This window comes from Limanda limanda, chromosome 10 (assembly GCF_963576545.1).
Source record: "Limanda limanda chromosome 10, fLimLim1.1, whole genome shotgun sequence".
Lineage (NCBI taxonomy): Eukaryota > Metazoa > Chordata > Actinopteri > Pleuronectiformes > Pleuronectidae > Limanda > Limanda limanda.
Genome location: NC_083645.1, coordinates 19,178,598 through 19,206,565, shown reverse-complemented (window position 1 = coordinate 19,206,565; position 27,968 = coordinate 19,178,598). Strand labels below are relative to the sequence as shown.

Here is a 27,968-nt window from a genome sequence, read left to right as displayed (position 1 = left end):
GTGTGCTTGTAGATGGACGGTGCGCCTTGTCTCCGTGTGTCTCAGTGTCACACACAACAGTTCAGGTAGATGTTCAGTGAGGGATTCGCCTCTGTGAGCTAAGTTAGCTGCTAGCCAACATAGGAACCTTTGCACAGAGACATTGTATTGATTCATATGTTAGTGTAAAAATATATATATGTAAATGTCCAGTGTAATATTTAGGTGAAAGGGAATCTATAAAAAAATAAATAATCCTAGTGATGTTTTCACTAGTGTGTTATCATGTAAATTGTTCAAATTGTTGTTTTCTTTACCCCAGAATGAGCCTTTTATACTTAAATACTTTATATTTACATCAGGAGCGGGTCCTCTCTATGGAGGCTGCCAGGTTTTTTACAGTAGTCCAGCCTGGACAAACTAAACCCCTTTGAGTTGTTATGACAACTGAAGGCTACCACAGGTTCTCCCTCATGTTTGAAAGGGGAGGATGAGGTGGTGGGGGGGTTCAGCTACAACATGAAACTTCACAGCTTCACTGAATCTTTAAAATATTTGTTTTTTGACAGGAGGTGTCTCCAGTCCATAGGAGCTCTAGATCTGAGTATGCGTTTGTTGAAGGACTCCGAAGGAACAGTCCTCTTACCCATATCCCCGTCCTGTGTGTCCCAGCTGGATCTGCACTCTCTCAGAGGCATGGTGGCCTCAGGCAGCACGTGTGAACTAGTCTGGAATCAGGTAATTAAAAAGTGTTGGAGTGAAATACTGTTTGCAACAGTTAGAATTACAGAAGTATTTGTTTATGTCTCCTGTTGTCTGTGTCCTCTGCAGACAAATAAAGAGAAGGGCAAGACGAGTGTCAGTCAACTCGAACAAATCCTCCAGGATCTGTTGGAGTCTCGTGGTGAAAGATGGACAGAGGAGATGAGGGAGGACCTCCCTCGCAGCTTCCAGAGGCACGGAGACCTCGTCCTAATGGGGGATGGCTGTTTCTCTCTTCCTCTGTGGAAGAAAATGGGTAAAATTCTCAAACTGTACCACACTTTTCTTTAGTTCTATATCTATACTGTTTAATCACATGGCTGTAGTGAAATGCATTGGATCATGATAACGGAGGTCAGGAGATTCAGTTAATGTTCATGATACAGATTAGGATGTGGGAAAAGGTGATTTCAGTGATTATGGCCCAATTGGTGGTGACAGAGGAGCTGTTCTGAGTGTTTTCTGAAACAGCTGATTTCTCAACAGTCCAGGATGGTGAGACAAACATAACACATCCTGTCAACCAAGAACTGAAAGTTGAGGCTGCAGTGGAGACACAAACTCTGGAGAGTTGAAAGTTGTAAAAACACAGTCCAGGTCAACAGTCCAGGCTGCTCATTGTGGTGTAATGGTGTGGGGAATATTTTCTTGGCAAACCTTGGGCCCTGTAATGCCGACCTATCGTGGTTAAAATATCAAGGGCTATCTTGGTATTGTTGCTGACCATGTGCATTCATTTGTGGCCACAATATATAACAATTATGTCAGTGTACTCCAGTGGTCTACAAGTCAACAGATCATTATCGAGTAGAACACACCGTGTGCTGCTGAAAAATCTGCAGGTATAAATAGTGTCAACATGGAGCAGAATCCTGAACAAATGTTTACAACCTGTTTTGGAATCGAGGAAAAAAAGAATTGAGGCCCTACCCAGTGAGGTATTTTAAATAATGCTTTTGGTGGGTGTGGGTTTCCAAAATAATGAATTGGGACATGTATTAATTTCCTTTTGCTTGTTTAGATGGACGGCTGTGGAGCACAGTGGCCGAAGGTCTGGGGGCAACACGTTTGGCCAAGATTAGTCGAATTTCCAGTGATGGATTTAGGTCTCCGGTGGTGACGATGCTGCTGGGAGAGCACAGCTGGGTCAAACATGTGGACAATGGTATCGGGTAGGTGTCGGTAATAATCGGTCTGGCACTCAGGTTAATAAAATTGCCTAAAATCTGTGTAAAACTCATAACGTCCTCTTCACCTTTGTTTCAGGTATGAGTTCGATGTCACCAAATCTATGTTTTCAGCTGGAAACATAACGGAGAAGCTGCGCGTTGCTGGATTCGACTGCACAGGAGAGACGGTGGTGGATTTATATGCAGGTAGTTAAACAGCATCATGTGGCTATTTTGAAATTTGTCTTTAGTCCAGGTTTAATCATTGCCCTCTTTGTTGCTTTTATTGCTCGTAATTAAAGAAATTCTGAAATGATTATTGTCAGGTATCGGATACTTCACTCTCCCTTACCTGGTCCATGCTGGGGCCAGCCATGTTCACGCCTGCGAGTGGAACCCTGATGCTGCCGAGGCTTTACAGAAAAACCTGGAGGCCAACGAGGTGTCTGACCGCTGCACAATCCACCGAGGAGACAACCGACAGGTAACATGTCCCACTGCTACATGTGTTGTTTGACACACAACAACATTAGCTGTGTCTGAAGGGAAGGGTTGACTTACGCTCTCTAGTGGTTGAGAAGGGAACCAGAGATTAATTTTGGCTCATCTCCACTGATCAATGAAAAATGCTTATGAATATAAATAATATAGCTGCAATCACAATTGTATGTTTACAGGGGGATGAGCTCTGGATCACACTGTCGCAAAAAAATGTTGTAACAGGAACTGCAGCCACATTTTGTCAGTGTAGAAATATTGTTACAACACAATGATGTTGAGATGGTTTTACATAAGTTTAAACAAGTCCATGTTATTTCAAAAGTGAAGTTAAACAACTAGAAAGATTCTCCCCCAGTGTCTCACTCACTGCTGGCAACATATAGTATATTTAAATTCATCATATATGGGATGAAAAAGTCATTATATTTAATATCCGGACATCTGAAAGTTTACACATCTTCCGCAGAAAACTAAAAACACACCTCTTCTGACTGTACCTAGAATAAAAAAAAACAAAAAAAAAAACTAACCACTTTTGAAACTAACACTTTGGTAGAACTAAAATGGCACTTACTTATAGCACTTTGTAGTTTTGCTTTATTTCGAAGAAATTGTACTGTCTTGATTCTTGTTGTTCTGGGTTTGTTCCCTCGGGGTTGAATGCACTATTGTAAGTCGCTTTGGATAAAAGCGTCAGCTAAATGAAATGTAATGTCATGTAATGTAATATAAAATTAAATATTCAGTGAGCAGAGTTCTGTTTTTTAGTTTTTATTCAAGTTTTGAATTAAAATATGTTTTGTTCCATCCTTATGATTATCATAACTAGTTTTGACTTCAACACCCAATGCTGACATGTACTTTACAACCCTATAAATGTCCTAAAACTTTACCCACGTCAAACAAATAACAACTGACTAAGACCTTTAAAGATATTGGGTAAAATCATAAGGATTTGTGGCTTTCGAAAAGGAGTCACAGTCTATTTTGTGTAAATAGCGCATACTCTTAATATTTTGCATACAGAAGCAAAACAAAGACTAATCTGCATTAGTACAAGAATAAAAAATCACTGATTTTTTATCTGTCTCTCATTTCTCCAGCTCCGACTGTGTGACATCGCTGACCGCGTGAACCTGGGTCTCATACCGAGCTCGGAGGACGGCTGGCCCGTCGCCTGTCGCCTGCTGAAGAGGACGACAGGAGGCATTTTGCACATTCACCAGAACGTCACCTCACCGTTACCGAACATTGAAGCCATTCCAGCAATCGATGATGCCGTCCACAGGGTTTCTGGGAAGAAGGCCGACAGAGAGGCGTGGCAGGCCTGGGCTGAGGACACAGCAAACCTCATTGCTTGTCTTTTGAGGGACATCAGCGGTGCATCCTGGTTGACAAGCGTCCAGCACATAGAGCATGTGAAGTCATACGCACCTCATGTCCACCATGTTGTCCTGGACCTGGAGTGCAGACCTGTGTGAGCTGAAGAACACAGATGCAGAGAGGACACAGGGACTCTGAACTTGTTAATGCACTGAAGTTACTTTTTTAGAAGAAGAAATAGGTTGTGAATTCCAAGTGAACAACTCCAGCTGGTTCCTGTGATTATTTTATTTGTCAGTCTGGGAGATCTGCTGCTGCTGCGGTGTTTTTCTAAAACCTCAGGCAGGTTGAGCATTAATGCAGTTTTTTGTTTTGCCTTTGTTTTTTCAAAAAGCACTCATGCAATTTTAATTACAAGGAAGCTGCCCAGCTTTACCCCATCCACAGCCTTATCTGCCTCATCTGCCTTATCTGCTGACCGGAGAACTTAACTGGAGCATTAGTAGGTAAAGTTTTAAAGGAACCTCACTGTTCTGTGAATCTCACACATTTTCTCTCTGGTGTTTGGCTGAAATGAAAAGGTGTGCGCCCAGACATAGCTCACATTCCCTGCACCACTGTGCTGAAATATATTATAAATAATAAATACAGGAGCATCCAAGGCTATTAAAATCCAATGTTATAACTTTTTAACTGAAGATTTCATATAGCTCGCTTGGAAAGGCAAGTCACCTTGAGAAATTACTGTTCATTTTTACATGATAGTGTCACTTCTGAGCTGTAGAATCGTTATGCATGAAAGGAAAAACACTCACACACTCGTGAGAATTGGCAACGATGTGAATCATATGATCTGGTCTTTTCACGCATCAGATCTAAACCCAGTTGAGCAGCTAAAGCAGATTTTGGAATCCAAATAAGGGGAAATCTTCCAGTTGAACAGAGTTCATCCTTCCAGTAGTAATCTATGCCAAAGAGCATTGAGGCTCTGAACATGACTTGTGGTGGATTCACATGTTTTTAAGACATTTGATGCAGTTTTTCTTTTGTCATCCTTCTGCATCTGCTGTGGGGGAATCAGGAGGTAAATGTAGATCCATATTAGACTGATAAGGTTTGATTAATGAGTGTTATCAGTCTTATGGAAATACAAAGTCTCCAGGAATATCCAGGGCTATGTCTTTTTTTACGGTCTGTATATTAGGGCGGGGCAATATGGCTTAAAGTGGAAAGATATTGATTTTCCTATCAGTCCATTACGATTATTATCCAGATTAATGTCACTTTATAATTTATTTTACGTTAAAAGACTGTTTTTTGCTCCTGAGTTAAGGTTATAGTTACTATTTTATGGGCAGAGAATGACACTGTATAAGCATGTATAATATATATTGTTATATTTCTATTGATGAAAATTATATTGGGATAATTACTGATATTGTTGTATTGCTCATCCTGATTCTTTAGCAACTTGTAAAAGCTTTACAAAGACAAGACGGACCAATGTGGAAGAAAGTAGCTAATTTGTAATTTTTGGGGAAGAAGATGTTTTGGGGTTTGCTATAAATGAAAATTACAACCACTTCATTTAGACTCTAAGACTGTTGTGACTTTACAGGTATGGTGGCCCTGAAGAGCCAGTCACAAAGGCAAACAAGAAAATACAAATATGATTTGACAAATATGGACTCAGCCAATTGTTATACAACAGTAAACAAGAATCCATATAGTACGGCAAAACACAGAGATACAGCTCACCTTCAAAGTAAAAGTTCAGGAGGCCGAAGGTTTGTTTTGATTAATGAGTAATGAGTGACCCTTACTCCTTGTTCTAGTTGATGGGAACTAGTCATTTATTTGATCACTGAATATAAACTAGAAGGTTTGGCATGAATTTTCAGAATTATATTAAATTAAATGTGTCCCACACTGATTCTTGTAAGGCCTCAGAAGCCAAGGTTGGAAACTACTGGGTTATTCTCTAACAATAGGTTATTTTTAAAGCATGTTAAATCATCCAGTATCTAAAATATAAAAATATAAAAGTAACTTTTAAGTAAGGCTGTCAAATACATGTAGTAAAGTAGAAAATACAATGGTTTTCTCTGAAATGTGTTTCAAAGCAGCATAGAATGAAACAGACACACAATAATTTGTCCATCTTCTTTGTGTGCTAAGTTTCTCATAAGATTGAGCAGGCTGTGTGGCCTAGTGGTCATTCTTCAACAAGGGGTTCAATCCCCACTCTTCCCCATCTGTATGTCAAAGTGCCCTTGGCAAATTACTGAACCCTTAAAATTGGCAGGACTTCAACCACCTATTATTTGCACAATATCTTACACTATGTACATTTTAAAACAAAAACAAATAAATATTAAATAAATTAAATTAAATAAAAACAATGCAGAAGCCTACTGCGCAGGATGTGCGCAGCAGGCTTCTGCGCAGGAGGTAAATCATTTTTTTTTAAATAAAAATAAATAAATGACAAGTAAATTTTCATCACTTTCTAATTTTCTTCATACTTTGGTAAGAATTTGAGCATGTTAAAACCCTCAAAAAGTCAATTCATTTGCCCGAAAAATAATAATAATAATCCTTACATTATCAATAAGGTCTGACTGTCTGTCAGTGCCTGTCAATGCTCGGGCCCTAAAAAGCAACTTTGTGTTGTGTTTTTTGATCTGTTGTGTTTTCGTTTATGTGTTGTGTGTTCTCATTCGTGGTTTGCACTTCGGGGGCCACCATACATTGATGGAGAAGTGATCCTTGCTGCACTTGACTTTTGAGGAAAGAGAGAAATAAAATCTCCTGCACTTCTCTTTCTTCGCGTGTTTCCTGAACTCCCAGTGAGTCTCTGCTGGTGCGAACTGGGAGCAGACACAGGGAAGCACCTGTCATGGAAACTCTGGAGAGGCGCTCCTGACTCAGTGTGTGTGTCTGTGTGCGTGCGTGTGTGTGTGTCTGCTGCAAACTTTCCTGATCTTCCGGTAGCAGAGTCTCAGTCAACACAGCAGCAGGAGCCGAGAGGAGGAACCAGCTGACAGAGGAGCAGACACTGGACGAGGAGACACGTTTATTACACAGGTAAAGGAATTAGCTTGTGTTAGCAGTTAGCTCGTTTTGCTACTTTTAACCTCTTTGTGTTTTTGTTGTGTTTTAATGTCGCAGTGACGCAAACTGAGTAGCGGTGCGACCTCGTATTTAACAACAGGTGTGGGTGTGTGGGTGTGTTTGTGTTTTTTCTTTAATGCACTAAAGTCGTGACTCGGTTTTATTTACGTGTCAAACTTTTAACTTTAACGCAAACTGGTTTCTATAGATACGGCAAAAGTAACGTTAATTCTCCGCTGGCAACGTGACGTCAGCCCAGAAGTTATTTACACGCGTTAAACGGGAGTTTCGTGTCTTTGTGTGTCTTTGTAAGGATCACGTTGTGTAAACGTACACAAACCTGTGGTTGTTAAAGTTGCATTCAAACAACAGCATCTGAATCTGAATTGCAACTGACTCATCTCTCATTATTCGAGTTATATTCTTGTAAAGCACTTTATACCTTTTTTTGATTAGTGCTGTATAAATACAGATAATGATTATTATTATATATATATTAGTGCTAGTAGTAGAAGTTGTAATATTCACTGTTAACCCTATGTAGGATGTTTTGATTGTTAATCAAGGAAAGCATTTTATTCACATAACGTAAAGACAAACTGAGAAAAACTGTTAAAAGTGCTTATGTGTGACTTTAAATCTGAAATCCACATGAAAGACTGTAAATAGACATCATCATATCTCTACTGGTCTTTGAGTAAAGTATAGTAGTGTCTAGAAGTACTAGAAGTACAGCTACTAACTGCTTTGTACTTTCTTAAACAGACAAAATAAAAACGTGGACGAGTTTGTGTTGAAAAAAGGAAACATTTTTTTAAATGTGACAAAAACCTGGATTAATGCTGAGGAGATTAACCAAAATGAAGCTCAAGCTCAGAGAATTAATGTCAACTACAGTTATCACAAACCGAGACAACTACCTCCACTATGTGACCTCACCTTCTCAGCTCAATGTGCTTTAAAAAAAACACCATTTCCTCTTAAATGCCCTTTATAGGTTTTCCAGTTCCAGCTGTATCTCTGGGTCATCTTGAACAGACGCACGCTCCATTTCCTTAAAGGTTCCTTAGACAAGTAACCCAGCAGGTATTATTGAGCACTTGCTGGAGTTGGTTTGCCTCAGGCATTCAAACAATGAGGAAAAGAAGGTTGCAGGTTTTTTTTTTGCGTGCACTAGAATTGCAGCTTTCCTTCTAATTAGCTTCTTCACATGCACATTTTTCCCTCTGACTTAATTCTCTTTGAGGCTGTTGGAAAATAAATGGAGCACGAAGTTTCAGATGGGATAGTGAGAGATGATAAGCTTAATGTCGGGCTTAAACAAATGCTTAGTTACTGAACTCCACCCGTCTCTCTGTATCCTTAGAGGGTGGGAACCCGGTTGGTGTTGTTTTTGTCCGTCCCACTCAAAACAACCTTTCACCCGGGCAGAGGCTTTCTGTGGGATTTCTTAAATTCTCTGGCAGCCTGGTTCCTTTTTAGTCATTTGTCATTTTTGGACAACCGGGTTTGGCCAAAACTTTATTCCATAGATGTTATCAAAGATTCCTGCCCCCTTGTGAACATACTATGAGTGACTACTTTCGACTGCTTCTAGTTTGTGTGTGTGTTTTCACAAAAATTTGAATACAAGAAGGAACAAAGTTGCTCTGCATTGTGTGCAGTGAGATTTAGATAGTCAAATGAGGCAGTGTGTTCATCGCTGGCTGTTTTCTTAATGAGCCAACTCCAGCATGGCGGAGCGGGACTCCCACATTGGCGGCCGAGGCCTCACGCGATGGAGGCCAACAGGAAGAGGGAGAGGTCGCTCACTCATCTGCCAGGCGTTTGATAAAGACCTTGCAGCTCTCTCTGCATTTTTATCCCTGCACGGCATCAAGTCACGGCAAAGACTTTCTTGTATTTGCTGCTGTTATTGTCATTATAGCAACACGTCTGACAGTTCTCACACACACACCAGTGTACACAACTGGCCTTAACTCTGCGTGACTTCCATGGAATCATAAGAAAACAGGCTCTGCCTTAGTTAAGTTTCTCACCAGTCTTTTTTATGTTAACTTTCAGTTTTTTGTTTTTTTGTAGAACTTTATTGAAGAGAAACACAAACATTCCTTGACAACATCACAAATTATATATGACAGACTGATTAGTGAAAAAAATAAAAAAAATAAATGGACAGTTAAGACATTCCATCGTACCACAGGATTCCCCTCAGTTAGAGAGGTATCCTGCAATAGGTAGCCACCTCCTCACAAAAACATCAGACCTTAATTGTAATTGAGCAGTTAAAGCCTCCATTCCATACACCTCCCTCAGCTTCTGTTTCCACTGTGCCACTGTAGGTGGCTGTGGATTCAACCATTTTATTGTCACCATTTTCCTAGCAGTCATCAAGAGTATATGTAGCAAGTGCTCTTGGTCTCTTGTGTACATGCCTTCAGGAGTTAGATCGAAAAGAAACTGACTTGGGGTGAATAGTATATTAATTCCCCAAACTTTATCTATCTCGCTCCATTCCACATCGTCTCCAGCAGTATATTGCCGCTGGATTATCTGCAAATTTAGAGACTTACTTTCAGTTTTTAAAATACAAATCTTTTTGGTATGAATTTCACCTTTTCTTGCAGTTTCGCAGTCAAGAGTAAATTCCCGTCTGAGTCACCTGCTGACGTTGTGTTTGTCTCCAGGGGATCTTCTCGATGCGGCCGTCAGTTAGCTGGCGCTGAGGGCTTGTTGTGGAAGGCACGATGCCCCAGGACGCTAACATGATCAGCCTGAGCTTCCTGTCTGACTCCGAGCGGGAGCGGATCCTGGAGGTGCTGCAGCGGGACGAGGAGCTGAGGCAGGGGGAGGAGACGCGTGTGCGGTGAGAATAGAACATTTTCCTCTTAATTGGACTAAATTGGGCTACTTGCTTTACTTTTTTCCACATGAGAGTTAAGGTATTGCGAGTGTCGTCGCTTCAGAAAAAACTAAAACCTCATTGATGTGACAGTATCTCAAAATCCAGTCTGCAAAGAGGAAGTCATTGAGTAAAAGGTTCATTATAATAAATACACATTAAGGGAATATATGTGGAAATGCAAATGTGCCAGCAGTTCCTCTTTTATGTGGTTGAGCTGCAGGTGGTTCAGCTCACACACTCCATTAAACTGCCCTCTACCCTCATGTTCTTTATTGGGAACGTAGGCTGAACGGTGTGAAAGGCACTAGCACTATTTTAGTAAATGAAAATATTCATTCATCACATATCTTGTTGGCACCAGTATTTCAAACAGTAGAGCCCAAGTGCAGTCCAATACATACTTACACTGGTGTTCATATAGTGGAGAACAAATTGATCTTATCTTGATATTCACATTTTTGTGTGGCAGTGCACAATATCTGGAATTAAGGCTGGACCACAATTCAATATAAGCATTTATTGCATGGTCATCATGATATGAAATGTATTAGTAATGTCAAGCTAATACTGGGTAGTTCCTCTCTTTGACCTCCTTTCTTTGTGGTGTAGATTTTACAAGAGGCTGTAAACATGTCTTTGAGGTTCTGCTTCACATGACATCACATCAGCTACACATTCCACATCAAATGTGTGCTCTGTTTGATTCAGGTGTGGCTGTTTCTTTATTTCTAATTCCAGCCGCAGATTGATTAGGTTTATGCAACAGAACCACCTGGTTACTTTGTGACCATCTTCTAAATGCATTTTAAGGCTGGAAGTAGCGTTTAGAAGATGGTCACAAATGGATGCACATGGCTTCTCTTGTTCGTCTGTTGACACCTGGCATTGAAATGCCCCTGTGATCACATCCGTCCTCTATATGCAAATACACACATATACAACGTTATATCTGTTTGTGAAACCTCAGTCTGCTTGTACCCAGTCTGAGTTTACAGATGTGTCCATTGTCAATGTATTTGTGTGGCTGCATAGTATCTGCATCATTTCATGCAGGTGTACAGGTTCCTCACATCAAAGTGAAACTCTGTCTCATTGGTCAACCCCAGTCCTTGATTTAGACATATCATTTAACACCAAATCTAACATGTAACATTTCCCCCTGGTGTAAAGATGTAGTGTATAGTGTGTTTCTGTGTCTGGCAACTTTTGATTTACCTGTTGTTTGTAACCCAAAACTCACTGGATGATGTCATGATTGTCACAGGAAGTTGAAGACAGAGTTGCTGGACGTGAAGAGGAAAGGGGCCAAACGTGGCAGTGGAAAATACAGTCAGCGTATTTGTGGCCGATGCCTGGAGCCTCTGAGTCGACTGACTTTCTTCTCCACTCAGTGCAAGACGTGCAATCACCATGTGTGCAGCAACTGCCGAACAGCCCTCCCCAACGGATCCTGGCTGTGCTCTGTGTGCGCCAAAGAATCGTAAGACACCATTTTCTTCATGCTGTTCCTCAGACCCTCCCCGGTTTTCCATGACTAGATTCCTGTTTTGTTTATCTTGTGCACACACATGGTTTGTTGGTTTCCCTGTGGTTTCGCACTATTCCAAACACGGATGTTAATGACAGCGGATTAAAAATAGTCAGACAAAAAAAAAGATGTATTGTAATCAGTAATCATCAGTATTTTATACAATATTTTATACTGTTGTTTCTATTATTTTGTCCACCATGATTATACCAATGAGCAAAGGCTAAATGACAGGAATGCCTCTTTGTATAATGTATTGAGATGAATGTAGAAATGAAAATATTTGGCAGCCATTAATAATCCAATTTGTAAGTGTATCAACATGACAGTAATGATAATAACAGTAATGCTCAGCATGTTGAAACATACTGATGAGCTCACAGTGTGGGGGGTAAACATTAACTACAGTGGCATTCAGTTGTTTAATGAATGCTCATCCAGTTCCCTTAAAACTTTTAAAATGTGTTTGTTTCTTCCAGGGATCTGAAGAAAAGGACGGGTGACTGGTTTTACGATCAGAGAGTCAACCGGTTCTATGAAACGCCAGGACACAACCTGGTGAAGGTCTCGCTGAAAAAGAAACCCCAGTGTGAGTACAGGAAGAGGAAGTGGGTATCAACGGTCCAACTAGGAATGTAAACAGCTCTCTGCCGAGCCCACAGTCTAGAAATCTTTAGTTCAACAGTGGAAGGAGAGAGATGTTAGAAAAATGCATTAACATGAGAGCATTTAGTTTGACTGGTATGTGTGTGTGTGTGTGTGTTTTTGTTCTGTGATAAAGTGAAGAAGCGTGAGACGACCGGAGAACAGCTGTTGAGAAATACAGAAATAAACCCAGATCCTCCCTTTCCCGTGCCTCTGCCCAGGCAGAAAAATCAAGCGGACAACAAAGGGTTTGTCCTCATTCTTTATTTTATCGATATTAAAAAATGTTAACATATTTCTGAAACACTGATTAAGAACGTCTCAGCATTTTGTCAAATTTTCTCTGTCAGACATTCAAGCAAGAATTCAGTTGCTTCGAAGGAATCGTTTGAATCCAAGGAGGACGTCGGGTCAAAGTTGACATGCAGTGATACAGAGTCTGCAGAAAATGCCAGTTTAGGCAGCAACAAAACTGAGACTGAGTCCGGCTCTATGACCCCTGAGCAGCCAAGGTAAACTAATCTTCAGTTATTCTGAAATGTACAAACACTGCTACCCAACTTCAAACAACGTTTGAGGTGAAGATTATGCAGGTAAAGTTGATGGATACAAATGACATTGTAAATTCTTATATTATGCTTTCAATTACCAGATAATTGGCAGAGTAACGACAATACTTTTTTACACATTATTAATATTGGCTTGGAATTCTAAACCTCATAGTTTCCATTAAAAGGTGTTATAATTGATGATATTGACAATGTTGAATCTTTTATTGAAGTTGAATAAAAACATCAGCAATATCAGTGGCTAAAAATATAAGTTATTCATTTAAATGATGTCCTGTCATCTGATATTAATGATATTAACAAGAATAATTATTAAAATAGAGTCCACATATGATTTTAAGATATGCTGTGATTTCCAAATGCCATTTTGATTATAATGTGGATGAGGGGTAGACTTCTACGCTGTATTTGTAAAGTTAAAGGCTGCCTGTTTTAACTGTTTTTGATTTTACTGTATTTGATTTAACTGTATGTTGTCAACAAGGAGAGGGAAGCAGTCTCTCCAGTCCAGTCCAACAGGCTCCAATGTTTCCAGTCTGACCATCCCAGTCAAAACACGTGTGGTTACCGTCGACACCAACACAGAAGCAAACACTGTGAGATGCTTTTAAATTAACGTGCTCTCAAATTATTGTACATCTTTTGTCTTTTCTGACTGTGTCTCTTTGTCTGTCCCCACAGGCCCCAGAAGTCAAACCCGTCAGTCCGAGCCCGGAGCTGGACGTTGACAGACTTTTCAAGAAGAGCCTTAGACGACCCCCGAAGCCTCCTGGTTAGTATCTTACCTCACCATGTGCAGTGCAGTTGATTTTATTCCTGAATCAAATGACAAACAATGTCTCTATATGTTCAATTCACTGTCTTTACGTTTAGAGAGCGTGTCGACATTCGACCTGCGCGAAGCTATCGAGGCACCTGACGCCTCGATGGGCTACCGGAGTCACTCTGTACCAGGCTTAGATGTTAAGGTGAGTGGTTTACTGACAAAATATCTAGAATTTGATAATCTAATGCACTGCTTTTATATTTTATACTAAAAGTTAATGTCTGGCATTTAGTAAGCATTGGCTTCTGTTATTCTTTCTGTTGTGAGAGCACCAATATGAAAGAACCTCAGTGTAGGGACACAAAACTGATCCTTGCGTATTTTACATGTTCAACCTCTCCGACACTAGAACTTCGAAAGTATATTTGTGTTCAGATATTTGCATGATTGTAATATTTGTTCTGGCAGGTCGCTGCTGTGTAGTTTAGAGTTTAAGAGAAAATACTAAACTAGTGTGATATGAGGATTTTTATGTTTGAGGAAGTGCAGTGTTACTGTCAGACTGACTGAATGGGTACATGTGAGCATTCTTATCAGTAGAATGACGGTAAATGAATGTATGTGTTTTTAATGTACTTGCATACTTTATTGTATTTCTTTCATTTATATTTAATATTTCAATTGTTTCATGTTATCGACTCTGGAAGAAAAGACTAACACAGTTAAAAGTGAGCAAAAAAAACTACAGAAAGATTCTTATTAAAATGTTTTGTGGCCACATTTATTCGTGGTCCACTGAGGCTGAGGTTAAGTATTTGTGATGTGATTTTCTTGAAAATCACTGGATGAGGAGAGAAACCCTCAAACTTAGCCTTTACAGTTGATGTTTAAAACATCTCAACAATTTCCAACTATTTCAAGGTTCCCACATGTCCATGAAAACAGTTGACCAAATTCCCATTCATGATAAACTAATAGTAAATAGTAGAAAAGGTCCAATATCCTGGAAAATGTTGCGTTTTACAATATTTTCACAACTTAAGTTTCTCAAATATGTGAGTGACCTTTCAAATATGAGTCACTGTAGCTGGTTTTTATTTGGTTTAGAGATCAGCGAGGCTTTCTGCCCAACTTGTGGTAAGCGGTTGTATGAGCTTCATTGGTTTGCTTGTGTGGTTTTGTTCCAGTGTCTTCCAGTGGGTGCTGAAGACTCCACTTACTATTAGTAGTTAAGTGTGATGAACTGATGATGCTCAGTGGAAGTTAATCATCCAAAAATACTCAACTGTACCTTTGGATCTCACATTGACCTTTTCAAATTTCAATCAAAACTTGTCAGTAGATGAGTAGAGTTTTAGGGTTTAAAAACAAAATATATATATATATTGTATAAAGGACTATTAAATGAATATTAAAACAGAGTATTAAAACAAGGAAATGATTACAAACAATAGAGGTAAGAGGAGACTGTTGTAAGAGACATTAAAACATCTGAAGTTGATGCCCATATACTTAAATGTTGTTAACAGTTGCCCTCTAATGACAGGATTGAGAGTCTGAATGTTGTGTTGACAGTGTTAGAATGTAAGAGATGAGTTAATAGATAGTTTAAAGCCAAACAAAGTAATTACATCAATCACAGAAAGGAAAATATGAATGTCTGACTTAATCATCACCTGGAAAATGTTCTTCTCCAAATCCTGTATTTGACCCAGTTATAATGTTATCGGTGATGGGCACTGAGGTCAAAAATGCTGCTTCAGTGGCTTTAATAAAACAATTGGTGGTAAATTACCAGATACTTTTCTGGTAATCCATTATCTTAGATGTCTTGGGTAAAACTAATCCCACTGTTTGTGTATTATTTTAAATGTCTGTTATCTCACCACAGGAAGCTGAAGAGGAAGATGAAGATATTGACAGCCTGGTCAGCTTTCACAAAAGGTCAATAATGTCCAGCTCCTCCAGCCTGCAAAGCTCACAGGTGAAGTAATGACGTTTCTCACAGCTCACACAAGGCTCTTTGAGGAAAAACCCTTTCAGAATTAAACTGATGTTGGATCATCTGAACGAGCATCTACAGGCTCAGGAAACCTCCAGCACATTAGAAAGTGTGAAATCGATGTGTACAGTCGACCAACATGTCTCCATAGTAACTAAAGCTGAGGCCAGGATGACTCTTCTGTTGTCACTCTGGATTAAGATATTGACAGAAACCTTCTCGTTGTTTGTCCCTGACTCACATTCTCCACCCTCCAGTATCTCTTATGTTACATATCATTTATTTGTTTTATGTGTTATTTCTAGTTCTTTCTGTTTGTTCTGCAGCATTAAGCATTTAGAGCACGTCTGTCCAATTGTAATCAAAATGTCAATATTTCGTGCTAATGAAACAGGAATTGTTAATGATTATTGAGGTGTGTGTGTGTGTGTGTGTTTCCGCAGAACGCGCTTGGCAGCACGATGAGTATTTACAGTGAAGCAGGAGACTTTGACAGCGTGGAGGTGAGCGGGAACATCGTGTTCTCGATGAGCTACGACGAAGACAGCCAGAGCCTCCACGTCTTCATCAAGGAGTGCCACGGGCTGGCTTACGCCGATGCCTCACGCCAGCTTTCAAACCCGTAACTATTAAACTTATTGACTTAAAGACATAGTATGGCTGTTGTGTGAATCATCACTTGGCCGAACACATCGTTTGGTTAGCACAGTTTGCTCAAGACTTAAAACTCCGCAGCAGCTGTTGCCAAACCGTGACTCGGACAGAATCTTTTCCACTGAACACACACCCCCTCAGTGATGTTAGCATAGCTTTGATCAGTGTGGATAAGAGGTGGCCATGTTTACAAAGTCGCGATAATCACGTCCCAGATGTGATTCCTGCGAGATTTCAAAGGGAATTGAATGTCAACAAACATCTTTCCACAGCATTGAATCAGGATTTTTCAGCCGAACACGGACGTGGTGCTCAGGAGAAGAGCAGGTTGACCTACTTGTTGTTTTTTGTCTTTCAGTTATGTCAAGTGCTATCTGCTCCCCGACAAATCTCGCCAGAGTAAAAGGAAGACCACCATCAAGAGGAACACCATCGAGCCCGTCTATAAAGAAACACTTAAGGTGGTGCTTTATATCTGGCTCCTCTCAAACGGCACCTCGGCTGCTGACCTTATCCTGTTTACTGAATGACACTCCCTGATTAGTGACCTTGCGCCGTGCCTGCTGCAAACAATGACCACACCTACAGAGCCCTTACGATTGATATTGACATTGCAGATTACAGAAACTGTTGTCAAATATTGATTTTTGTCTTGGCCTCTAATGAAGAGTCAGCTTGAATCAAGGGGCAAAGAAAAGTGCTGGCAAGAAAATTAGCTGGAGGAATCTATTTGTAATTTTGGATTTTTAACTTAGATTCTTCAGGAGACTTTAACTACAACTTCCAATAAACTCTGAATTCCTTTTATGTGTTAATCAATGTTACATGATTTATTTAAAACTCCCTCAGCTCCAGCTCCATTATATTATAAACAGTGAGACTTCTCCATCACTGCATCATCTCTGAATCATCCACTCTTCTCCTCCTTCTCCTCCTCCTCCTCTTTCTCCCCCTCCAGTACCCCATCAGCCGCTCTCAGCTGTTCACCCGCTCCATGTCAATATCAGTGTGGCATCACGGTCGCCTCAGCCGCAACGCCTTCCTGGGAGAAGTGGAGATCCCTCTGGACTCCAGAGACCTCGACTCCCCAGACGAGGACAATGTGGCTCTGATGTCAAAGGTAAAACAGAACTTGGGTTTCTGTCTCATACTATGTGTAAGAGGTGTCCAGTGGAGGGGCCCTATTGTGTTTACAATCCAAAATGTGTGTATCTATGTGGTCCACGCTATGATGTTGGGGGATTTAGTAATCAGATCTATTTCTTATCACTTAGTCCCCCAAGCAGAACTCGCTCATACTCATTATATATTTTGATTTGATGTAGATAGGAATAAATTGCCTTGTTCAAAAAATCTTAGTAAATATGGTTGTTTAGTATTAATCGTTCTGGTTAATGGAATTTTCCCACCCTGTATCAGCCTCATGTTAACTGTGTTGTTGTGTGAGATCCTTGCGTGTCCTGTAATTCTCATGTACTTGTATCAAACAGGCAGCCTCCACTGCACAGACTTCAGCTTTTGCTCAGTATAAAGGAGAGTTGGTGATCTCCTTGAAGTACGTCACACCTAAAAAGCAGGCGACTGAGAAAACCAAAGGTAGAAGTCCGATAACTGCATTCGGTTCTGACTGTCTCATACGCTCAGCCTCAAATTTATCAGAGTGTCTTCTGTTCTTCAGTCAAGAAGAAAGAAGCAGCGACGGAACCCAGGGGAGAACTGCACGTCTTAATCAAAGAGGCAAATAATTTGATGGCAATGCAACCAGGAGGGACATCAGATAGCTTTGTGAAGGGGTGAGTGATCATCTGTCAACTCTCACATCCCCATTCCGTGTTTCATTAAAGCATTTTACCTTTTTAAACCCACTCTGTATTTGTGCTTCTGCAGATACTTGTTCCCAACGAAAGGGAAGAGCACAAAGAGGAAGACTCCCGTCGTAAAGAAGAGCCTGGACCCCCACTACGACCACACGTTCGTGTACAAGGACCTGGCTCTGGAGCAGCTGAGGGAGATGTGTCTGGAGCTGACTGTGTGGGACAAGGAGACCATGCTGAGCAATGAGTTCCTAGGAGGGGTCCGCCTCAGCTCAGTCAAAGGTAGGAAACTGAAAGATCTTGTTGACCTAGTGCTCTGGCAGATTAACTGTATCGTATTTATATTGTAAACACAATAATACACCTTTTGTCCATATAATTATTGAAACTGGTTTTTCTTGCTGCTCACGCTGGCTTTGAGAAGATCCTTCTCTAACGCAATTTGAGTGTCGCGTGATGGGGACAGAATTTCTTCTCCTTTCATTAAGGAGTTATTCGGAACTGTATTTAAAGCTGATGATGTTGTTTAAGCAGTCTGACTTAAATCAACGAAGTGCACATATTCCAAAGTTGCAACTGTTTTAGCTGAAAACTCACACAAAAACAGTGGAACACAAAACTTGGGATTATATATGTGCACAAAACAAGGACTGGACATTTCTTAAATCATTTACATTAGTAACACATAAGGAAGGCAACCTGAAACAGGGGGAATGATCCCAGCAATAAAAGGTTTTAGCTTTTGTCTTGAAGAACTGTGAAGCCGGCCTTTAAAACTAGTTCAGTGTTCAGATCCTGTTTTGGAAACAGTGTGGGAACGACTCTTGTTCAGCTTCTAACCCCCATGACACACTAAAAGTGAAATTAAGGTTGGGAAAAAAGGTCTCCATGAAAAGAGAAAGTAACACTTTCTTTCCTACTTTTGATTAGTTTTATTACATAAGCTTAAAATGCCTTTACGAGAAGGACATGCCTAATTTTGTTTTACTGCCGAAGCCCCTCCCCAGTGTGACAATTAAGAGCGTTAAAGGAGTTTGGCCTCGTTATTAATAACGGCTAACTCTGCACTACTGCTGAACTTATCTTCCCCCCCTGCAGGCACTGTAAAAATAAGCAAGGAGGAAGTGGAAATGGACTCGGTCGGAGAGGAGGTCAGCATGTGGGAGAAGATGATGCAGTACCCTGACTCGTGGGCAGAGGGAACTCTTCCACTGCGATCCACGATGCGGAAGGACGAGGGCGAATGAGGACGGCAGCTCAGCCTTGGACCTTCAAGGAAAAGAGACTGAAAGAGGAGCCGCTGTGACCTCTGAGACGAAAGTGAGACTAATGAGGAATGTGGATTTGTTTTATTTCATCCGACTCATCAGTTTACTGGCCTCCTGAACAACAGACATCTGTTCACACCCCCTCACACACACACACACACACACACACACGCTGCAGACTGGTGTTACTGCTGGGAATGGGCCAAAGCATACAACACTATGTCTTTAATCCAAGAGCATTGACACAGTGGTTTTATATTTTTTAAATTCAGGCTTCAAACATTTAAATCATGCACAGCACTTAGCACAGAAACGGGGTCACAAATGTGTTTCTTTATAGTTGTACACAAAATTTGTGTTGTTGCATTTTACAAATTGTGGTTAGTTTAATCTGCAACATTTTATTTTGCACAAATATTATCATATACATAAAACTATATTTATATAAAACGAATAAAGTCTAACTTAAAATTGTTACATTTGTTTTTTTTATCTCAAATGTATATGTTTACCTCAAAGTTGCCTTAAATATTCTGCCCCCCTCCCCCAAGAGAAACCCAGGACATGCTTGATTATCTCAGATCTGCATTTCAACTCAAAACCTGCTGGATGTTCCTGAGTAGTCTTCTGTCGCAGTGGTTATTATTTGTGTTAAAGATCTAGTTAAATAGTAGTTAGAATGTTTTTAAAGTTGCGGCCTCCATGCCTTCAGCTGATGACTTGATAAAGAGGAAACAGTGCTATCTCTTCAGTGTTGTATAACCATCACATGTAAACAGGAGGAACGGCCTTCTCGTCCTGTTTTCCCCTTCTTCATGTTCCGCTGGCTCTGGCTTCTGGGTGTTTGTCCTTCCTCGTGTTGTTATAGTTCTACTGATGAGTTTATCGCTGTGGCAACCGGAGGGACTGATTGAGTTAATCGCAGAAGTCTCTGTGGAGCTCGAGCCTCTCGCGCTCCTCCTCGTCCAGCAGGAAGCCGTCGATGTAGGAGAACAGCTCGTCCGACGCCATCGGGCTGATGAAGCGCTCTCGGTCCAGCCCGAGCTTGTCCAGCAGCACCATGCTGAAGTAGGACCTGGAGATTCTGAATATTTGTCTGCAGAGAAACGTGATGCAGCAATTACAGGGACAGTCCACCGTCTCACACTGTGATGGTAAAGTGGTTATAATTAATAAGTTATTGTACTGTGGGTTTTTATTTATTTAAGTTTTCTTTTGACAACAAGGCCCCAAAATGTCCTTGTTCAGTTACTGACTCATGTCTACTTCTCTCTACATTTCCCAGAGTGCTTAGCACTATACTGAAAGAATGTGCCTGGTGTGCAGCTCCCACTCAGCTGTGGGGTTTGTGTGTCAGTGCAGAGACTGAAGGGAGAAACTCTGGGAGAGATTTTCCAGAGTCTGGAAAAAGTGAGCAGTGCCCCTTACTCAAATTTCACAGTTGGCGGAAAGAAGCTGTATCTTGCCTCTTGTTAAATGGATCGGTGCCGACATGGTTGTGTCTCCTGTCTGGTGCAGAATGGACTTTAAAAGTCCCTGATTCTCATAGGAACTTAATCCAGATGTTGATGTTGTTGTGTCGATTCTGTCAAAATCCCATTACTGTGACCCTGGAATGACTGTGCTACTCACACTGTTAATCTTTCCAGTGGAGTTTTTCCTTTTAACATCAAACTAACAAAGACTCACTTTATGTTAGAAGGCTCCTGACATTTAAATAGAGCAGTGGTTCTCAAGCTAAGGGGTGGGGGGCAATATGAATCATGAGGGGATATGAACAAAGAAGAGTTTACTGAGGATATAACGATTTCTAGAAACTCTTTATTATCAGTTGCTTCCTCATCATTATTAATGATTAATAAAGATTGTGGGAGGGAGGGGTTGAACTTGAACTCTGCCAGAAACTGAGTTAAATGTTCTACTAAATTGACATTTCCCCCCAGAATGTACCATAAACCTCCTGAATGACTAAGTGGTGAAGTATCTGAACATTACCTCAATCCCTCGATGACTTCAGAGCCGAGCAGACTTTCTTTAATGCGACCGGTCTCTCGAGGCGGAGAGCCCAGGAGCTCGAGCACGGTCACCTGCCGAAGGTCCAATCCACAGTCGGATTTCTGGGGGAAAAAAGAGAAAAAAGTTTTTTTTTTAGTTTCTTGAGGTTTGTTAAACTCAGTATTGTGCGGAGATGTATGTTAAGTCAACAGCAGGTTCCCTCACTTGAATCATGATGTTCTGCAGTTTGTAGTCGGTGTCAGAGATGTTGGGCGCAGACAGGATCAGCAGCCTCCTCTTCTCATAGAACTGTTCCAGCAGAGCTGAAGCTGTTTTTACATCGGATTTAAACTCCATCGCTACGAACACACAATGAAATCCTGTATTTAAACCTTAGTATACACACCAAGAATACTGTTGTGTTTTGTATATGTCAGTGATAGAAAGTACATGCACTTCAAGTACAACTTTAAAGTGTTATATGTCTACGATTCAGAGGGGAATACTGAACTTCATAGCTAAATACTATTAATACTTTACATTTTCAAATGCACTACTGTTGATTGTAGTGGTGTACAATCAACAGTACTGCAGTGCAGTAGTGCTTCTTCACCACTCGTACACACAGTATTTGCAGGTGTACACACCAACACACTCGGCTGGACTTCCTTCCCAGTTGCGGCTGAACTTGCAGACGCGACTCCACACCCCCCTCAGCTCATACCCTCCATCACAGTGGTATTCACATGTTGCACCGTAGTTATTCCCGTCAGAGGAACAGGTGAGGTAGCCATGCAGGGGCGCAGGTAGTACTGGACATCGTCTCACTGGGAGGAGAACATCATGGTAACAAAACAAACATCCAACTGAAATCCTGCAAGTTATAAAGCTGCCTCCAGTTAATCTGTCGGGTTCAAACTCTCTCAAATAACATTTTATTGGTATGGAACCAAATCACAGCATTCATTATCTCAAGGCTTTTTCCATGAACTGTCTCATGAATATCAAGGTTTGTGGTCTCACCCTCGACTCGGACAAAGAACTTGCAGGCGGCTCTGTTCCTGGCTTGATCGAACACTTTGTAGCGGATAACAGTTACTCCTTCTTTAAAGTCAGAGCCCGACAGCTGGTCCACTAATATTACTCTGCAGAGACACGAGTGAAGACCAAAAGGTTAAACTCCATTTACACAAGAGACAGAGATAAAGGAACTTAGTGACCTACTCAAGTGATTTATCAGCGGTATCCTTGGCAATGGGGGGGTCCCAGGTGACCTTGGCGGTGAGTTTCCCCGGATCAGCGACCTTGAGTCTGGACGGAGGACACTTGATCTTTGGGGGATCGGTATCTGAAAGGAACCGTTTGAAAGGGAAGAATAACACTGGAGATATTAGAGGAAGGAAATTGGTTTGAAACAGGAACACATGGAAGTTAAGAGCAGCATATGAGAACAGATTTGAATAGAATAGAGAGAACAGAGGAGCAGGAAATAGATTTGTTATTATGAGAGTGGACAGTGGGACGTGCAGCTTGTGAAAGATTGATGGGAAACTGCACAGCAACAGATGGACTCAATTCAGGTCCATGTTATGACTGCGAGTTAAACCAGGTCGACCCTTTGACAGATATTCACAAAACCTTTTGAGATTGAACATGTGGTTCGTTTCACGTGCACATTAGCGGTGATGTACCTAAGCAGTCCGGTTGCCCCCCGCTCCACGACCCCCCGTGCTGACAGGTGCGTGAGTGCTGCCCCTGGATCCGATAGCCGGGGTCGCAGGTGAATTCACACCTGGAGTCCACCACAAAGCCCTGGGTGCAGGAGTATCTGCCTTGTGGGATCAGGGGCAGCACGTGGCAACGCATTTCTGAAGAAGAAGAGGACAAAACAGTCAGTGAATCAGGGGGAATCTTTAAGAGTGAGGCTGTGTCAACAAATCCAATAAAAGACCAAAATCAACAATGTGTGGGTCCGACTCAATACTTCCAACTTCCCCTGTCTCAACCGCACACACTAAGAAATTCCAAAAATGTAACTGCTATGTTTTGGCAAAGTAATGCCCAAAGTAAAAAAAAAACAAGAAAAATGTTTGAGATACTTTCAAATGTAAAATAACAGCCATATACTTTATTTGTGGTATGTGCTTAATCTGTCATTTTATGGTTTTTAAATGTTAAAGTATTCTGTTTTTTGACAGTTACAATTTTTTACATTCTTTGACCTGATTTTCTTTCACAGAGAATGCCCAGTCATTCCTACTGAGGACGTAAATCTTTATGAACCCTAACCCATTTCATTTTCTAAAAGGTGAAATACTTCCTACTTTCCTGGTCACTGTAGGTTTGACCAGATGTTACATAACCCATGTGATGCAGATGTAGGGGACTATTTTCAATTATTAGACATGTTGAATCTGCAGGATGCTTTATGAGGAATCAAAACATGTCTTTCCTTATGGCAATGATGGTAGATGCAGTGAAAACATGTGGCTCACAGATGCCTTTGTAATGGAGTTTTATCATTAATGCAGTTCCGTGGTGCAGAGCAATAAACTTTAATAGGCTTTGAAACCACAGACAGTTCTTCTGCAGCCTCTCTTCACTGTTGCTTTTGGTCTTTTTACGTTTGGTGATGATGACAAAACACAAAACATCCCATAATGTGTCCCCATGTGTGAGGTCTCCACATACTGCGGCAGTAGGCGGTCCCGGACCAGCGGCGGCTGGCGAGGCACTGGAGGGAGCTCCTCCCCACCAGCCGGTAGCCCCGGTCACAGCTCATCTCACAGCGGGTGCCCAGCGTGCTCCTGTAGGCGGGGCCTCGGGGGGAGTGGCAGGTCACCTCCCCATTGGTCAGACCCGGAGAATGGCACCAGTAAGGCTCTGATAATTTGGCAAATGAGACGTCTGAATTTATCACAATGACCCAAACATTAAATAAAAATAATGACATAAAACAGTCAAGATATCTATGTATGTTTTAAACACCTGTCAAGATTACTCAGAAACCTACACAACATATTTCCATTTTTCACCAATTTCCCAGAAAATAAATCATGGATCTGGATGAAAAACCTCAGGCACATTATGGGGACTGATATCTTCGAGTGTGTTAAATTTGGAGCAGCCTGATAGAGCTGGAAGGGACAGTTGGGCCTTGGCAGAGGTCGAACTTGGTTACATTCTATAAAAGCATAACACAACATGATGAAATTGCCAAAAAAGTTTCCAAATTGAGGTCACATAAGTTCAAATTCAAGCTGGAGGGGTAAAGATAATACCAGGATTGTGCCGTTATATATTATTATTATTATTATTATTATGATCAATGATCTGTATCCAAGAACTATCGCACAAATCCCTTTATTACAGCTGCATGAATACCAATACGTTGACACCACTTCTAATTGTTATATAGCCTATATTAATGTATGTCCTAGCATGTATAACTGTTTTTATAGCATTTATAGCTTAATGATAATAATAATAATAATAGCAGCAGTACAGTTTTTGCCATTCATCCATTCACACACAGACACAGTGCACCATCTGCAGCACTTTTCTCTAACACACTTCAGTCGCACACCAGTGAAACAGCAATCAGTGGTATCTTGGACAAATCCACATGCAGAATGGGTGGGTGGGGGGGTGTTTTTAAATACACACCTTTGTAGTCTAGTTGTGGAGCGTACTCGTCCTCTGTAAAGTCATTGTAGCCGTCATACACTGTTGTAGCGGAGCCAGCTGAAACAGAACAAAGAGCACATGTCAGGCATGTGGGAAGTGGAAGCTTCTGTACCCAGCGTGTTGTGTGATTCTCCCCCTGCAACACAATCTCATTTCCATAACTTCCCTCTCAGGTTTCCTCTCGCACACACTCAGTAACATTCCAGTGCACACACACCTGGATTTGTGATCTGGGACTCTGAGGGGAAGCTCCTGCAAGTTCACAACCTGAGAGGTAGACTGAGAAAACAAGTAAATCTCGCAAATGGGGGAAAGATTTTGGTTGTTTTCTTGAAGGGAACAGAAAATAATGTGGATGTGAGTCGAGAAAGTGTGCAAGACGACTGTTGTAGTGCTTTTCTGGCCCTCGCTTTATTGTGAAATGTTTAACTGGACACAGTCTTCACCACAATTAGGACAAACTGCTTGTTTTGATTACTCTCTTGGAGACGCTCCGGCTCACTCATCTCTTTCAATGTAAAAAGAGCGTGTGCTGAGGTTTGTCTGAATCACTCTTTCAGCACAATAAACCCTTGTCCCCTCCATCCTCTGCTCTCAGCTGCTGTGGTTCAGGCACTCTATTTTTTTTGATATCCTGAAAATGATTCTGTGTTTAGAGCCAAGAGCCAAATTTTCCAGTGTGTCGACCTCCACCCTCGTCTCAAGTCAGTTCCTGTGCTGCTTCCTTTGTTTTTGCATGTTTTCTGGCACAATTGCCCTCAAACAAATCAAGTCCCCACAGGTTAACAACAGTGTTTTATTAATAACGATGCTTCTTTTGACTTTCCTGCTCTGGAGGAGGCCCTGGGTTGTTCCAGTGACGTGTGGGTTAAAATTTCCATCAGCGTTTTTCTCATAATGCGCCCAGTGTTCCACTCAGAAAGCTTGTACATAGAATTATTCACAGAGGAAATAAACAGAGGCAGCCCATCATCGGGATGGTGTGCACTGCAAGGCTGGAGCAGAGACGCTGATTGACCTGCACCAGCATGCATACAAATATTCAAATGCAGGTAAAACTACTGCAAAGGTGGAGATAAATACTTGTACTTTACTAGACCAATTCAATTAACATCAAATTTCTACTCAACATTGCAGAGGAGAATATTGTTATTTATAAAACACTGTATTTAATTCATAGCTTTAGCTACTTGTGTCTTTTCAGATTAAGATTCTACCTGAAATATGATAAAACAAACACACTTAAAGATTCAGCCAGTTGTCCTATAGGGTTTTTGAACGTGCCAACCAGACATATGTATATGTATGTCCAAGATATAAGAGTCTTTGTGCAAAGTGATCATTAGTATTTCATGTTTTACAATAGTAAAACTCATGAAGACGCACAAAAACACACAAAATGACACAAGACAACATGTCTCTGTGTGTCTTTAACCTGTGTGCCCATGGTGTTGCTGTCCTGAAGTGCAAATCACGGCAACAAATAGAAAAACAGAGCAGCAAAATAAGAAAACATATTGGCTAATTACATCTTGAAGATGTTAGTTTTTCTTATTTGTTATGTTTTGTTATTGTTTTTATATTTGTTGTGATGTGTCATTCTTTCAATCGCTCCCACTTTGATTTGGCTTGAAGGGATTCATCTAGCAACTATTTCAATTAGTATTTCGATTAATCTGCGCATCAGTTTATCTTTATATCTACAACATGTCAGTCAAAGCTCACATCTTCTTCAGATGCCTCATTTCGTCCAAATAACAGTTCGAACCCCAAAGCAACAAATCCAAATATGTCAAAACTAAATGGTGCAGAATTCCACGACACTGACACACACTCTGCCTCAGACACATGACTCACCCACTCACACCAGAGGAAGGTGTGAGTGGGTTTCATCTGTCCGTGATGACAGAGCAGAGATAATAACCTGCATCTTTTCTCCTCCACTCATCATCTGAAGCTGGTGGGCGGATCTCAGGTTCCGTCGTTGTCTTGCAGGATTAGATGGAGGCTGGAGCCCAGAGGGGGGGGGGGACTCCTCAGTAATTAACTGCCACTGATTGGAGCCGAGCTGTAATTAAACTGCCTGGTCTGAGTCTGAAAGAGGATCTCAGCTGCAGCCACGGCTTATTTGTGATTCTTCATGGAGTGTGGCCAGTTGCGTGTTGGGAGATGTTGTGAACGAGCTGCATCCCAGCTCCTCATTCCTGAAGGGAGGAGTGGGTCCGTCTGCTTTCACCTGTCACCTCAAGCATTCTGCACATCTGCATCTCATACAGTTGTTATTACAGCAGGGATGAAAGCAGGTCCCGGATGTCACATGACTTTCTTCAACTGTCTCCAGTGAAATGTACAGTATCAAAGTACATTGAATACTTAACATGAGTATTTATATGTCATGCTAACACTTTTATTTGACTATCCTTTGTCATTTTCTGTCATTATCTGTTTATTTGTGTTTTTTAATGAGTGTTGTTGTTTAACTAGATACTTTATAAATTCAGATTTTTGCATTTGGAGAGTTTATAGACTATGATTTATCCAGATTAACTTTAGGCCTACAACAGGTTGTCCAAAGGAAATTTATTTAGATTGTATTCAGATTTAATGACTTCACCTTTTGAATTGTGATAATTTTCTGCTTTAGTAGTTTTAAATGACAGTAAAATGAATGATTTGTGGGTTTCCCGTCACAAATCAGGAAATTGATTGATAACAATGAGCTAAATAATAATAATCCATTGCAGCCCTACATGAAAAACTATAGTTAAAACCTCAACCAACACAATGATGCCACTATCAATATAACAAACCAATCATAGGAAGTCCAACTAGTCTATTACATCAGCAGTATATTTACTTTTACTAAATACTACATATACTAACATACTGCTACTTAAATAACATTTTTAACATTTTGTACTTTTACTTAAGTTAAGAATCAGAGTACTTTTCTCCACCATGTTAAACATATACACTACAATACAAACATATTATTGAAGAACTTGATGACTTGACTAAAGGTATTTATCTTGGACTCACCTGTGAAGAATAAACTGGACAAAGCAACAAAGCAGCTGAGGATCATGTCAGAAGCACAAAGATGAAACTTCTCCCGCAAACCAAAGTTTCCCCTGAGGTCTGAGCTTCAGATTCCAGAATCCCACAGATAAAAGAAGGACCGAGAACAAAGATACGATCCACAGAAAGTTCACAACTGGAACCAGACGCGTCCTTTTCTACAAACTTCACTTCTCATCGCTGAAGACAATGAGCGTCTCGTCACTTCA

General features: G+C 40.9%; 3 protein-coding genes across 3 annotated transcripts; 2 read left to right on the top strand and 1 right to left on the bottom strand.

Annotated features, from left to right (window-relative positions):
* On the top strand, positions 1 to 4,032 carry trmt12 (tRNA methyltransferase 12 homolog). Its single transcript, XM_061079998.1, has 7 exons — positions 1 to 65; positions 549 to 717; positions 811 to 997; positions 1,763 to 1,913; positions 2,008 to 2,117; positions 2,237 to 2,394; positions 3,515 to 4,032. The coding sequence occupies exons 1-7, from the start codon at positions 13 to 15 to the stop codon at positions 3,890 to 3,892; spliced, it is 1,206 nt and encodes a 401-aa protein (XP_060935981.1). The 5' UTR covers positions 1 to 12; the 3' UTR covers positions 3,893 to 4,032.
* A 2,719-nt stretch (positions 4,033 to 6,751) lies between these two features.
* Positions 6,752 to 19,476, top strand: sytl4 (synaptotagmin-like 4). The gene is made up of 17 exons (XM_061080053.1): positions 6,752 to 6,821; positions 9,536 to 9,714; positions 11,018 to 11,233; positions 11,761 to 11,870; positions 12,063 to 12,174; positions 12,277 to 12,438; positions 12,980 to 13,091; positions 13,177 to 13,267; positions 13,369 to 13,463; positions 15,153 to 15,245; positions 15,707 to 15,885; positions 16,276 to 16,378; positions 16,876 to 17,037; positions 17,408 to 17,513; positions 17,596 to 17,710; positions 17,805 to 18,013; positions 18,830 to 19,476. Exons 2-17 carry the CDS (start codon positions 9,596 to 9,598, stop codon positions 18,976 to 18,978), a joined length of 2,133 nt encoding a protein of 710 aa, XP_060936036.1. The 5' UTR covers positions 6,752 to 6,821; positions 9,536 to 9,595; the 3' UTR covers positions 18,979 to 19,476.
* On the bottom strand, positions 19,076 to 27,968 carry srpx2 (sushi-repeat containing protein X-linked 2). The gene is made up of 10 exons (XM_061080054.1): positions 27,721 to 27,968; positions 24,661 to 24,738; positions 23,686 to 23,877; positions 22,686 to 22,862; positions 22,219 to 22,342; positions 22,018 to 22,139; positions 21,642 to 21,821; positions 21,220 to 21,353; positions 20,995 to 21,116; positions 19,076 to 20,095 (listed from the first exon to the last, which is right to left on the bottom strand). Exons 1-10 carry the CDS (start codon positions 27,764 to 27,766, stop codon positions 19,915 to 19,917), a joined length of 1,356 nt encoding a protein of 451 aa, XP_060936037.1. The 5' UTR covers positions 27,767 to 27,968; the 3' UTR covers positions 19,076 to 19,914.